Source organism: Trachemys scripta, chromosome 11 (genome assembly GCF_013100865.1).
Source record: "Trachemys scripta elegans isolate TJP31775 chromosome 11, CAS_Tse_1.0, whole genome shotgun sequence".
NCBI classification, from domain to species: domain Eukaryota; kingdom Metazoa; phylum Chordata; order Testudines; family Emydidae; genus Trachemys; species Trachemys scripta.
The window spans coordinates 1,670,588-1,685,473 of record NC_048308.1 but is presented as its reverse complement, the minus strand read 5'-3'; the positions used below and the strand labels follow the sequence as shown (position 1 = coordinate 1,685,473).

Sequence of the window (14,886 nt, the reverse complement as noted above, 5' to 3'; positions counted from 1 at the left end):
AAAAGCAAGTGCCCCCCCCACCTCCGACCCTAAAAAACCCAACCTGGTAATAAACTAGAGCAGGGGTTCTCAACTAGGGGTCCAGGGACCCTGGGGGGCCGCAAGCAGGGTGGGCATTAGACTCTCTAAGGCCCAGGGCTGGAGCCGAAGCCCTGCCGCATGGGAGTGCAGCCCAGGGCCCCGAGCTCCCCCACCCAGGGCTGGAGCCGAAGCCTGAGCAATGTAGCTTTGTGGTGCCCCCTGTGGCGTGGGGCCCCTGGCAACAGCCCCGCTTGCTCCCCCTCAATGCAAGCCCTGGCTCTTATATGCAGAAACCCAGTTGTTGTGGCACAGGTGGGCCGTGGGGCTTTTATAGTATGTTGGGGGGGAGGCACAAAGAAAAAGGGTGAGAACCCCCGGCCTAGAGTACATTGCCCACGCACCTGAGAGTGGTACAAACCGCCCAGGTGCCAGTCCAGCGTTTAAGGAGTTAATTGCCCCACACGGCAATGGGAGGAGCTTAGTCCTGCTTTCTTACCAGCACGATTTGGTTTTTTCGGTGGTTGTTGTCGAATGGTTTCTTGGCAGCCCCAGTGATGGATTTACAAAAAAATCAAACGCCTCCAGCCCTTCCCAGGGCTGCAGCTCCCTCCATCCCAGCAGCCCCGGGCGCTCTGCAAACTCCCATTGTTGTTACTGCCCAGCCCCCTGTGTTATTGTAGGGTCTCCGCGGCACTGGACGCCTGCGATGGAGATTTCCCCCTCTCCTCTTCCTATAGGGGGTAAAATCTCAAAGACGTTTGTGGGGGGAGAGGGGGAATAACCTCCTACTCATGGTCGGGTTTATTTATTGATTTTTGCTCTGATCAGGCTAACGAGCGAGACGGAGCCCGTCTGGGTAAGCGAGGGCAGGAGCAGCCGCCGCGCTGGACGGAGCATGCTGGCGGCTCGTGGGGGTTTGGAAACGGGACAGCCCGAGGGCTCAGCTGGGGTTTGAAGCCGTGGCCACAGAGACCCGAAATGACGGGCTGGCCGGGCCAGGAACATTGGGAGTTTGATTTATTCCACTGGAGCCGTGCCAGGCCGAACCAAAGGGCTGGTCTCTCTCCCTCCACCCCTTCCTCTGCTGCCCTCCTAGTGCACTGGGCTAGTCATGGGCACGGGAGACAGGGCGCTGCCCCCCACTTCGGAGAGCCTGAACTCGGCAGAGTGCAATAAAGGGGGCCCTGCCCATTGGCTCCTGGTGGGACCTGGCTGGCATAAGCACAGAGGCCCCTTCCCTGCTGGCATGAGGGCGGGGCGGCTGGGCCACTTTCGCAGTCTGTCCAGCGCCCACGCCCGGAGCCTTGCAGCTCTTCCTCGCTGAGCAACCCCGGAGACCTGGGGCTGGGATCGCGGGGCCGGGATCGCGGGGCTGGGATCGCGGGGTCAAGAGCCCGCGGCTAAAAGAACAGCTGCCAGCACCCCGGCCAAGTCATTCCCACCCGCCTCCCTCTGTCTCGTCTATTTCGACTGCCCCTTATTAGGGATGCGTACAGGGCCTAGCGCAGCGGGGCCCTGATTTCCACTGGGGTCCCAGGTGCTGCTTTAAGTCCCAGGAATAATGAGCAGACCCAGCTCCAAGCCTGAAGCCAAGAGCAGGGGACACACAGGCTGTGGATGCAGCGTCATTTGGGGAGCTCTCCGGCTGCTGCTCAACCCTAGTGTAGACAGGGCCCTGGTGTCCATGCCACATGCTAGCTACCTCGGAGGTGAGATCACCAGTGCTCCATTTACGCAAACAATTCCAACACTGCACCTCTTGCCAGAGGGCAACAAGGGGAGATGTCCCAAAAGATGCCAGGGGAGACGGGGGCACAAGCAGCCCAATGCACCTAGCCAAGGCAGGACTGCCGGCTCCCCAGGGAGCTTGGCGAGACAGACGCTTGCCAATCCCAGAATAACCCCAGCCGTGCACCTGCAGAAACATGCGCATGCTCACTCAGGACACGCGCCCCCAGATGCGCCCACGGCTGCATGCCAGGCAGCGAGGGCCAGACGCTCAGCGGGCATGCAGCTCCCCGGAGTGCAGCACTGCTACAAAGATTGACACCAGCTGGGCTGCTGGGCCAGCCACCGCGCTCGCCGCGGCAGCAAACACAGCCGTGTGCCCATAGCCGCACGTGTGTGTCCAGACAGCTCCGGGCGCAGACACGGGAAAGCCTGCATGTTGCTAGCTGGTTTTCACCACCCAGCTTTTCGGGTTGCAACACGACGCCTGGATCACTCGCTTGCTGCTGAGGGTATGGACATAAAAACACATCTCCCGGCCAAACCAGACGCCGCTTCTGGGCACAGCTTCCCTGCCACTCTCTCCTGCCAGGCTAGGGTGATCAGACAGCAAATGTGAAAAATCGGGATGGGGGGTGGGGGATAATAGGAGCCTAGATAAGAAAAAGACCCAAAAATTGGGACTGTCCCTATAAAATCAGGACATCTGGTCACCCTATGCCAGGCGCACACAGCTAGAACGGCTGCAGCTCCCCAAACACCTTCCCAGGCCGGCTTCGCGCCCCCGAGATCAAGGCCGAGTTAGCTTCGGTGTGAGCCCCAGAGCCAGGCACCGCCAACTCCAGGGGGGAAGGCTAGAGAAGCGTCTGCGGCAGATCAGTTGGAATCCAGATCTGGAGCTGGATCGCAGCATTGTAACTGGACCGTTAGCCAGTCCGCGAGTCCGTCCTGCCTTGTCTGCCCGTCTCTCGGGGTGCATTGGAGCTGCAGTCTACCCAGGCCTCTGTTGGGACCTCTCCCGGCATTGCACCCTGGCAGTCTTGGAGCACGAGTGTAGACAGAACCCTGGTGTGCTTCCCTCCCAGCCATCTAGATCTGCTCCGAGCCGGTTCAGACCACGCGGTGGCCTGCACACCAGGACCTGGTCTCCACTAGGCTGCCCCTCTGGTGGAGCAACACTGGGAGCGCTCCCCTAAACGCCCGGGCAGATCCCGCCTGTGCGCTGGGGTTGGCACATCATCACACTGGCTGTGCGCGTGGCAGGGGGCAACAGTCTTTAGTCTATGGCTCATGGTAGCGCCTGGGAGCCCAATCTCAGTTGTGGCCCGATTGCCCCAGGGTCTGCACAGCCCCAGAGCAAGAGACAGCCCCTGCCCGTGGAGCTCCCAGTCTAACAGGCCAGACAACAGGAGGATAGTCTCAACTGTGCAGAGGGGAAACTGAGGCAGAGAGAAATTAAACTGCTTTGGCCTAGGTCCCAGATATCAGAGCTGGGAAGCGAACCCGGGTCTCTTGAACCTTAATACCAGCACCGTGGCACATGCCAGCGCCTGGCAGAAGTGGCTGGCGTCCTACGTACAGCATCTGAGCGCTGCTGCAGCCATTAACCTGGGAAACACACACCCAGCCCCACCCCACTCTGGAGTCCCAGCACAGACACGGATCAGGAGGGAGGACGGCGAGCGCCGGCAGGGGCAGTACCCTTGGCACAGAAAGGACGCCCCCCTCGCTGCATGGACACCCCCTGCACCTCCCAGAATTGGGCCCGCCGTTCCCATGTCAGTCTTGGCATCCCAGGCCATAGGACGCTGCGCGGGACTGCACGTCTCTAACCAGGCAGCCTGGACACTCCAGCCAGGGGGTTTCATTTAACAAAACAATGATTTTTGTTTCTGGCCTTCACAGTCGTGAAGAAAACCTCACGAATATGAACCACTCCGGCGCTGCCCTCTTGAGTCGGCACACAGACATGACAGCGTTGATTCTGAAACCTAATGAGGGCCATGTTCCCTCGTTCACCGACACTCATTGAAGCCCTTCCACTGAAGCGGTGGGTGGAGTTTAAGCTTGTGGGCGGAGCTTCATACCTGATGCTCCGTACACCCAGCAGTGAGAGCGAGGAGAAACACGGCCCTGTGTCAAAATGGGAAGGGTCTTTTCTTCCTGAGTTTTGCCCTGCTGCGGAAAGAGACAGAACACATCTTATTGCCCCTCGCCGCCCGCGCCACGTTTGCCTTGCGTCTTCCACCAAGGAGCCTCTCAGACGCCCGACAGCCAAGCACAGCCTGCCTGGGAAATCGGGAGCTCTCGCGCAGGCAGGGCGGCCGGAGACGCAGGCAGACAAGGGTTGGGGCGGCCCACTGAGGAAGTGGAGCAGCAGAGATAGTTCAGTGATGGAGTGGCGGGAATCAGAGCCGGGGGCGTCTCAGATGGGGACTGCAGAACCGTGAGTCACCGCCTGTGAGCGGAGAGGCCGTTCCAGACCATGGGGTCCGGCTCTTCCGCCCACTCAGGAGAAAGACGGTGGAACTCACTGCCCCAGGAAGTTGCTGCAGCCCGAAACGTCGCAGGTCTCAGAAAGGGATTGGACATTTCTCTGGCTAACCAGCATTATCCCAGTTAATGGTAGGATAACTTTGGGACAGGATATTAAATTCCCTGCTTCCGGGGTGAGCCAATCGCTATTAGAGACCTAGATCATCTCCCATCTGCTGCTGCGGGGTTCTCACACCTTCCACGATCAGAGACGGGATACGGGGCTAGATGGATCCATTTTGCCGGTGCCTGTGTTCCTAAGGATGTAGGGGGTGGGGAGAAGGCTCTATGGTGGGTTGTGAGCACTGCGGAGAAAGGCAGCAGAACGTCCCGAGGGTGGGCTGGATGGATCGTTGCTTCCAGGGCCAACTGAGGGGAGGGGCGGCTGCATTTTGGGGAGACCAGCACCGAGGAGGGACCGGCAGCAACCGAAGTGGAAGAGTCTCGGAGGAGAGCCCAGATAGTGATGGGAACAGACGGCCCCACACCGGGCATTGACCCCGAGCCTGCAGAGCTAATAGCGCGGGAGCTCAAGGGCCTGGCACTGGGGCCTGACCAGAGACGGACCCTGTGTGGAGCAGCACAGGGGGACACAGAACACACCATCCCGTGGGTGACGCCAGCTCCGTTCTCTACGTGCTCCAGAGCTAGCATCCGGTGCACCCCCCACGCAGAGCGGGGACCCCAGGAGAGAGACCCGGCTCGGGGCTTTGCCGTACCAGGGTGGCTCCTGGCAGCTGGAGAAGAGACATGGGGAGAATGTTGCATCAGACCCCACCAGCTCAGTGATTCCCGGGCGCTCCGGCCCCCCTCTATGGCCAGGTCCTAGGCTGGGCTTGGGGACAGCATCACCTGCCCTCCTGTCTGCCAACCTAAGGAGATTCCTCCCTTTCTCCCTCTCCACACAGCATTCAACGGAGCAAGCAGACAGTGGGCGGGACCCTGTTTCGTACCCAGCTCTTCTGTGCAAGCCCCCTCTCCCCCCATGCAAGGATGGATGGCCTTTTCCATCAGCTAGGCCTTACGCGGGCCGGTGCGTCGCGATTCGGAACAGACACGGGCCCCGGCGCTTCCGAAATGCAGGGGAAACAATGGGAGGAGGAGAAGCCCGCAGCAGACGAGGAACCCGCGGCCTCTCCCAGAGGCGCCAGGAGCAGCAGGCGTCCGAGCAGCAGAGGCAGGTGAAGGAGCAGGATGGGGGCATTGGGAGGCCAGTGGACTGGACTCTTCCCACACGTCACCCCAAATTTACCGGCTGCATCCACTGCATATTTGCAGCACGATGGGTTATGGGCGCACGGACTGACGGGCGCCTGGAATACAAGAAGCTGCCCCACGCACCCGGCCTGCAGCTGCACCCTGCCCAGATGCCCGCGTGTGGTGCAATGCACGTGCCCCCAAAGGAAAGCCGGCACGAGAGCACCGGCAGCACTCTCCCCAGTACCCCGGGGACAGCCACAAACCCAGATCAGCCAGACAAGCTCCCAGCAGCCCCCGGCTCGAGACCAAGCGATCCCCAGCCAGCAGCTGATGCTGAGATCAGGGGCTGAGTATCGGCATCTCCACCAGCTCCAACCGATGGCCATCCGAGCAGCACCGGGACAAGAACCCCTCCGCTCTAGCTGCCGTGAAGGGGGCACACCGGGGAGCTAAGGGAACCAGTTGGAAATGTGTGTGCTTTAAACGCCCAGCGTGAAATCAACAGCAAAAAATCCCACTGACCTCCCCGGGGCCAGGATCTCACCCCGCTTTTAGGGGCCGGAGAGTAGGAAAGATCGTTCACCTGCAAAGCAGAAGCCACGTCTGCAGAAGGCGCGCTGGGTGCCCAGAAGGACCCAATGTTTGCTGTGTGTACAAAGGAAAGGCGCCCGGCGCTGGGAACAGGAGGGACGAGCTTTACTTTCCCCTGGGCAGCAGGGAGCAGCCCAGGTCCCCAGCGGCGCTTTGTAACCGGACACTGCAGCCCTGGCGGGACCCCGGAGTGTGTCACCTTGAGAGACAATTCAGACCCAAGCGCAGGAACAAAGCTGAGGAGAGCGGAGAGAGGCTCCCCCCGAACCCGACCGGGACCCACGACACAAGGAAACTTTGCCGCGAAGGGGGCAGCTCCTTACCTTGGCTTCGCATTTCCTGTGACAGGACAACTTGCACCCTGCAAGAGAGAGAAACCAGGTCTCAGTAGGGAGCTCACCTCCCCGGCTCCGAGTGCAGGGAACCGGGCCGGCTTCCTGGGGACAAAGAGGGACTGCCCGGGACAGAAACACCAACCAAAACAAACTCTCCAGGCTGCTGCGGGAAACACAGGCGCAGGCCGGGGCGGAGGAGGGGGAGGCAAGCGAAGCACCTGGCACCTAGCCAAGGATAGCCTTGGCGGCACAGGTACGCCGGAGCGCGCCGGCCCACGGCAGCAGCTCGGCTCCTCGAGAACATACTGAGCACATTGTGCCGAGCTGCCTGCCGCGCTGTCAGAGCCTGCCCCGGGGCTCAGGGTTCGCCTGCCTACCCCTTTTTCTCCCCCCTCCACCCCCTTCCTCTTTCTTTCGTGACTGCACAGTACAAACGGAGCAGGCCCGGCCCGCCCTCTCGCTCCAGGAGTCATGTTCACTCCAGCAGGAATGTTCAAAATGCGGCCCGGTCCCCTCCTGCTTTTCCTCGCCGGCTGCTCAGATATTGGTGCTGGGGAACAAAAGAGGAGTTTTCGCTGCCTCCGGTCTCGGAGCCAGGATCTCGGCCTCTGCTGAGCCCCTCACCACAGACCCAGCCGGGCAGGGCAGAGCCAGGGGGGCGAGCAGAAGGGGGACCCTTCGGAGCACCCCGAGCGTCGGGAGAGTTGGGCTGTGGGGTAGAGCGAAAGCAGGGGTGCGCACGGGGTGCCCATTCTCCATTTGCCGGGCATCCATGAGGCCAGCCCCCGGCTCTCCTCACCCGGTCATACCCTCCTTCTCTTCTCCCACTGAAGGGTCAGAGATGGAGATGCTCCACTCCCTGTTTAAATGATCACAGGCAGGGAAGGGAACGTCTCTGTTCCTCAGCCCGCCCATCCAGGGGTAGTGAGTTCTATGGGTCCATGGTGCCCATGCTCCAGGAATATTCAGGGCCTGCGGGCCCAGCTCCACCAATGTTTGGGGCCGGGTCTCTCCCCCGGCCCTGCCTGCGGCCCCTGCACGCCTCCCCCAGAGAGTCTCCCAGCCCTGCCTGCTGCCTCCGGGTGATTTAAAAGGGCCCAGGGGCCATTGGCCACCGCCACCGGCAGTGCAGTGAGGCTAAGGTGGCTTCCTACCCGGCCTCGCTCCACGCCACTCCCAGAAGCGGCTGGCACATCCCTGTGGCCCCAGGGGTGTGTTTCTGCGCGCTGCCCGTGCCCCGAGCGCCAACTCCGCAGCTCCCATTGGCCAGGAACTGCGGCCAATGGGAGCTGCGGGGGCAGTGCCTGTGGGCAATGGCGCATGGAGACCCCCACCGGTCCCCCCGCCTAGGAGCCACTGCCAGAGGGGCGTGCGGGTCGCTTTCGGGAGCCGCCCGAGGTAAGAGCCGCTCCCCTCCCCCTCTCCCGCACCCCAACCCCCTACCCCAGCCCAGAGCCCGCACCCCAACTCCCTCCCAGAGCCTGCCCCCGTACCCCCTCCTCCACCCCAACCCCCAGCCCAGAGCCTGCACCCCAAACCCCCTCCTGCACCCAAACTCCCTCCCAGAGCCTGCACCCCCTCCTATACCCCACCTCCTGCCCCAGCCCAGAGCCCGCCCCTAAACTCCCTCCCAGAGCCTTAAGCAGGTGTGAGGGGTGGGCAGGACTTGGACCCGTTCTGGGCACCACCAAAAATAAGACAAACCTGCCGCCCCTGCACCCATCACTGCCAAGGCCCAGCACAGGCGCTGCCCAACACTGTATCAGAGAAGCCCTGGGTACTTAGATGGTCTCCAACTGCCCATCACCATAGTATCTGGGCGGGGATCCTCCCTATAGCTGTGCAGGCAGCATGGCCAGAGCATTGAACTAGAACTCAGGAGACCTAGGTTCGAGTCCCAGCTGTGCATGACCTTAGTTTCCTGCTCCGTGCCTCAGTTTCCCCACTTTACAGAGGGAAATGACACGGAGCTCCTTTGAGCGCTACGGCTGAAAAGCGCTAAGTAGGTTATATAGGATTAGATCACCCGGTCTCCGTGTAGCTGCACTGTTGATTGAATATGCCACATGACGCAACCTGCAAACAGAAGCCCCCCCTGCAATGCTACGTGTTCGATATTTGACACAATTTCAAGACTCGGCATCAAGAGTGAGAATCGCCTTCCCAGGCTTCCCTTCTCCGACTCCAGACTGCTCTGAAACTGAGAGAATGTTTGAAAATCCCAGCTCGCCTTTTTCCAGCCCTGGGGCTGTGTAATTTACCTTTCCCTTTTCTTTTTTTTTTTTGCAGCTCACTCAGCTAGGGAGCGTGAAACCAGCCAGGTCAGTTTCCTGCCATTCCTCTTTCTAAGACAGGGCTGCAGGGCTTGCATTACAGAACCACAGAGGGACTCTTGCAGGCTGCTCTGACCTGCATGGAGGTGGTCTAAGAACGGGACCTGCGAACTCCGGAGACCTGCTCCTAGGCAGATCTGCATGGGAGCAGGCCCTGGAAAGACGTGCTTGGTTTTAGTAGATCAGGGCCTACAGTACGTTGGTTTATTCTCAGGTGGTGACATCTCGGCCCGACTGATGTCAACAGCAAGACGCCAGGCCAGCCATTGTCCCTGCAGAGCCGACACAGCTCCAGGAGAGCTGGTGTGAGTCCAGCCCCTGGCACCAACACACTAGGGTCTGATGCAGAGTCCAGGAAAATGCTGCCGGTCAGCAGGCAGGAAAACCCCTCAGGTCACATGAGCCACTAAGCACGCCTGGGCCCGGCCCCGCCCCGCTGTGCCGCTTCCAGGCAGATCGGCACTTTCAGTCCAAAACGCACCCGATTCGCTCCAGTCCGTCCAGCAAAGCGATCCCTGGGAACCCATCTGTCCCCATTAGGGATCGAACATCCCTCTCATGTTTTCCTCATTCCCACCCAGACGCCAGGCACCGGGGCCCTCGGCACAGAGCAGAGGTGTTGCCCAGGAACCAAGGCAAGTCCTAGCCAGATTGAAGCGAACGGCTGGGGCCAGGATGGGGATATTTTAAAGGGCTTCCCTCCCTCCACTGGCCCCATCTAGCTCCTCCCGGGGGAATAAATCAGATTGGGATTGCATGGGGCATTCTTCTCTGGCTACACAGCCGTGTCTCCCTGCTAGGCACAGGCCCTGGGTCTCTGCAGCTGGCCTCAGCACATCCAGAGGGAGGAAGTGTGAGGCACAGGACAGGGATCCAGGACTCCTGGGTTCTCTTCCCATCTCTGACTCGGATTTCCTCTGAGGTCTTGGGCAAGTCACGTAACTGTTCCGTGCCTCAGTTTCCCCCGATGTAAAATAGGGGCAGGGCTGTGTCAGAGGCACCTAGGGCTCCTCCCACAAGCCCATTCTCACATGCTTGTGGCCCAATCCAACCAGTTATTGCCGTGCTATCTCCCACAGCACCCCACACTCAGCCCGGCCGATGGCTGATCTACACAGCCAGCGGGCACAAAGCAGGGCTGGATCCAAGACGGTTCAGCTGGCCCAGTGCAGAGCTGGAAGGGTCAGGGACTGATCCTGCGTGGACCTCATAAGGGGCAGGATCAGGGGGGCCCTGGAGAGATCCCAGAGACCGGCAGCTACCGCGCATTTCCCCAGGGGGCTGTGTCAGTCCCCAGCTCCCTACACCACGGGGGCACGGGCTGGCATACGGCGGCGACCCCGCCAGGCAGCATTCAAGAATCGCCACGTGCCTGAGCTGAGACAGGCTGCCCACGGCTGGGCACAGACAAAGCCGATCGTCAGCTGCTGCCTGGTGCACTCCCAGGAGACCCACCAGCTGGGTAAAATACCCACACAATGGGCCGGGCCTCAGTTGGCAGAAGAGCGCCAGCAAACCCAGCACTGGGGGGCTGGCTGGCTCACGGCATTTCCTTTGCAGGGGGACCTCCACGCCCCCGGGTTTCAGCCCTGTCTTAAGCTGTCTGGCACTCGCACTTCTGAACCCTGCTGCAGATGCCAGCACTGCGTAGGCGCTGCCCGCCAGCCCTTGGCAAGTCCCAGCAAAGCCCCTGGCCAGGTAAAGTTCCCCACCCCCAGGGGTTTACGCTGCAGTTTGCAGCCCTGCCAGAAACAGCATCTGTTCCTTTGATACAACACAGTCATTGTTCCTGGCGGGGAGAGGCGGGGGGGGCCTGGCCTGGCCTGGCCAGGATTCAGTACCTTGGCTTTTCTAACCCAGGGAGATCAGTTGAACTAGGCGCTAGTGCAGGACTCCTGGGTTCTCAGCCCTACTCTGCCACTGACCCGCCGGGCACAGTAACACAGCCCACCGCTGCCTCAGTTTCCCCCCCTGGGGATGAGAACGTTCCCTAAAGGCTGCAAAACACGTCCACGGCCGAGAAGAGCAACAGGCTGTAAGCTACTCCGGCAAGGGAAGGATGCAACTGAAGAGCGTTTGGGGGCAGGGGCAGGGGGGCTCCGTATGCAAAGTATACCCCGCCCCCAACCAAATTCCATGCAACACCGGGCTGCGGGGAGCCCCTCCCCAACACTCCCTCCCTGCAACACCTGCCCGGCCCACCCTCTCCGAATGAGTCTCACCTGCCTGCCCTTCCATGCTGGCCGGCAGGGAGACCTGGCTACTGGGGGGTGGCCTTTTAACCCCATCCCCGCCACAGCCCGTGGGAAGTCACACTAAGAAAGGCCAGGAGGGGATGACTTCACTCAGTGTCCTTTGCGTCTCTGCCGTGACCGTGTACAAACAGCCCCTGGGTGCGTGTCAGAGGAACAGACAGCCCCAGGTCCAGCGAGCCCCGCAGCCGGCCTCTGACTGTGGGGTCAGAGAGACGGGTACGAACCCGGCCGTCGCAGCTGGGGGAGAATTGGCCTCTTGTCCCTACTGGAGACCTGCCCAAGCCCTGAAGCGCCACGTTGAAAGACCCCTTCCGGAATTTCCACCATCATTAATTATGCTAACGCTGCATATTCGTTAGGGCCATGTAAATGTCCAGTTCTCGGCCCCAGTGACTCCCGTGGCAGTGAGTGCCCAGGCTAGGTACACACTGTTCCCTTCGGTTGGTTTTGAACTGACCCCTTTTTAACGTCACTGCAAGTGCTGAGTCAGATCTGCCCCCTGCGTGGCTCCAGAGTCTGATCTGAAACTCCTGGATTCCCCTCCGGCTCCCACATCATCCCCAGCAGCACTGTGACCGGAGTCCTGGAGGGAACGAAGGGTTGCTGCTGATGGGGCGGGAGGGAGACAAAGACCTCACATCCCAGGGGAATTTTACTGTAGTTTTCCATTCTGGGAAATCTGGTTCCATGTTTTCCAAGGGTCAGCGCAGCTAATAGTAACCAGCTCGCTCTTAGATGGGGCTTCTCACCTGCACAGGTGCAAGCACTTTACAAAAGAGAGGAGTAGTATTATACCCATTTTGCAGATGGGGAAAACTGAGGCACAGAGCAAGGACGTGACTTGCCCAAGATCAGCCAGTGGGTCAGTGCCAGAACAGGGAACAGAACCCAGCTCTTCGGAGTTTCAGGCTAGCATCCACTGGATCACACTGTATAACCATAGCCTCAACTGTATTTCAGCCTGTATCTTCCGCCGTGGGTTGTCTGTCCGACATGGAGCATGGAGCGGTCCGGAGTCCCTAAGAACCCCCTCCAGATGCACGGGACTGCCTGAGCCCGCTGGGGCGGAAATCTTGCTTTCTTCTGAGATTTCTAGAAATCCCTTCGGACCATTGGACCGGCAAGTACAGACGGGGAAAAAGGAGGAAATCCTGTGGGTGCATGGATACCGGTGTGCACACACACGGGTCAGTCATTTTATTTAAGCCGATTCATCGCTCCTTAATCCAGGCCAACTCTCCCCAGGGCACCTTCTTCCCTACACTTTGCTGCACACAAACCAACAGCCTCGCAACCACCAGCCACCCTACAATAACAAACCAGGGTCTGCAAGCGTCACCTGTGCGCTCCGGAGCAACGCTACGACAGCGACACACGGCACCTCTAGCAGCTCCCTGGCGCATCCCACCAGCCACCCTACAACAACAACCCGAGAAGTGTGACCACCCAAACCGGACCCACAATGCAGGCAAACAAACTTCCAGTGCGGAAGGAAGCGGATTTGCCTTTGAACTTCCAAAGCGGCTGCTGTTAGAAGCAAGAGCGAGGATTTTCGATCACGCTATTAAGACCGTTCTCTCGCCGCCTCCTTTCCAGCTGGCAAAGGGGCACAAACCCGTGCACCCCAGAGCCCCTGATTGGAAAGGGGAGGAGATCGGGAAGGGACCCTCGCCTCCCCCCGACCCCACAGCTCAGTCCTGCTAGCTGCCCTGTGCCTCGAGGTTCTCCTCTCTGGGGTTATTTCCTGGTGCAGCAGGGAACACAGGAAGCCGGCATTGTTACAGCCTGAATAAGCTTTTCCTTCTCGGCAGAGCCATCGGAAAATGAGCACAGAGCAGGGGTGCACCTGACCGCCCTGATAACAGGGACTTGGCCGGGCCAAGGAGCTTGCGGCTCGCTGCCCGGTGACTTCACCTCTCCACAGATCCATATCAGTGCGGCTTGAATTGCGCCGGGGTCTGCCAGCTCATATCCTCCCCTCCGTCCGTGCACGTGTTCCTCCGCCATTATACACATGCCTCGGGCAGCACGTGGGAGAGAGAGAGAACGGCCTTCCATAGCTGCAGCCCCATCCAGCCTACAGCAAAACCTTTCCCACTCCCTGATGAAATGCAGCCACCTCTGAGGTGGAGCGGAGCCGCTGTTAAACAGCTACACCCAACACCCCCATTTAAGTCAGGAAGCAGAGAACGCCTGCTCCAGCTAGAAGAACAGAAGGAATTTAAGTCACAAACATCCCCACCCCCGCACAGAAAGCATCTTTAATGAGCACAAGGTCTCAGGCCTGAGTCTCATCCAAGAGGAAGCACCGCGCCCATTGGCATTATACGCAGCCCGGCACGGACTCCGAAAGGCAAACCGGGAAGTACCCTGTGCCGAATGGGTAACGTTACTGGCTGCGGTACCAGGGAACCTCCACCTACTCACTGTATTCTAGCAGCATGTTTAGAGGGCTCGAGCGAGATCCACGTGCCACCGTGCTAGGTGCAGTACATGCATAGAGTAAGAGAACGTCCCCGCCCTGCTGGCAATCGATCATCGACACAGCCACAAGCAGGATGTGATCCCCGGAGAGACTAAGTGACTGGGCCAAGAGCCTGTGGCAGGACCAGAAATTTAGCCCTGATCTCCTGAATCCCACTCCAGGGCCTTACCCACCAGGCCAGGCCAGGGCCAACCCAGCCTGGCTAGTGCAGTCGGACATGATCCCGCCCAGGGTGGGCAGCGCGACATGCGCACAGCTGCTGCGGGACCCAGGCCCCACGGGCGGCAGATCCGGGCCCACGGCAAGTGCCAACAGACCCTTTCTTTTTAATCCTGGCCCTGGGTTTCCCACTAACCAGGACCTGCCCTTGCTGAACGCAGATTTCTCTTTCCTCCCCCTGGCCAAGAGAGCGAGGAAAGCTCCAGCCAAAAGGCTGCCAGCCAATCAGCGTGTGCCACTGGCATCTGGAGGGGGGTGGCTGGGGGATCATGCCCTGGGCAATGCCAGCTTTGGAACTGCCACCAGCTGCTTGGGACAGCTGCGGGGCTGGAGTGCTGGGAATGATGCATATGTCAGGGTCAGCTAAGCTCCGGCCCTCTAGCCTAACAAATGCAGAAGTTAATAGCGCCATCTACTGGTGGAAGGATAGTATCGGGTTCTTCTTTATTTGCATCTTCTTACCCCAGGGCATTATGGGAGAAGAGGACAAATCATTCTTATTGTTTATGCCAACTATGTCAAGTTGAGATGCAGGTGAACAGGTGACTGATCCTGGAGTTTTTTTTAGGTAGGCTTTGATTGGGGTGGGTGGATAACAGTTAAAACGGGGTCACCACAACATGCAAAGTCCTGGGAAGAAGTTTCCAGAGGTGCTGTAGGGAAGTAATAGGAACAGTGTGTGACTGTGCAGAAGATTGAGGTGAGGGGAGAGGAGGGAAGGAAAGTCTTGTTACTTTAGAGATCTGCTCACTCATTTTATTATTCCCCTAAGTAGATAAAGCCCCTTTGCTGTGGGACCTCTTTGGACACGGGCAGCAGGAGGCTGCTGGTGACAACATTTTTCTAAAGACGGGAAAAACCAAGACTTGCACAAGGGAAGGAACACGCTGCTAACGCCTGCCTAGTTATAAACCAGCACTCAACACTCCCCTCACTCTGCCACAGGTTGGAATTACTGTCCCTCCTTCACACTTGGGGAAAGTGAGGTATGCACGGAAGTGACTTGCCCACGCCCACAGGACAAGCCCCACCCTGGGTCTTCTCTTCCTGCGTTCCAATCCCAACCTGCTTTTCAATGTGCTGGGGGACGCCCGCTGGTACCCCGCCCCACGCCCGCCACTCAGACGCGACAGGAAAACAAATAGTTAAACTGGCTACCATGGGGGGACCATCAAATCCATGTG

At 59.6% G+C, this 14,886-nt stretch overlaps 1 protein-coding gene and 1 long non-coding RNA gene across 8 annotated transcripts in view; one reads left to right on the top strand and one right to left on the bottom strand.

Moving 5' to 3' along the window:
• Nucleotides 1-14,886, bottom strand: part of TNS1 (tensin 1) — a 250,960-nt gene that overhangs the window by 210,757 nt on the left and 25,317 nt on the right. For all 7 annotated transcript variants that reach the window (XM_034785186.1, XM_034785187.1, XM_034785188.1 and 4 more), the window contains exon 3: nucleotides 6,399-6,436. In XM_034785186.1, coding sequence (XP_034641077.1) covers nucleotides 6,399-6,436 — 38 coding nt within the window. The remainder of the gene's footprint in view (nucleotides 1-6,398; nucleotides 6,437-14,886) is intronic.
• On the top strand, nucleotides 6,486-14,364 carry LOC117884653. The gene is made up of 3 exons (XR_004647617.1): nucleotides 6,486-6,663; nucleotides 8,700-10,441; nucleotides 11,959-14,364. It is a non-coding gene; the product is annotated as an uncharacterized LOC117884653 (long non-coding RNA).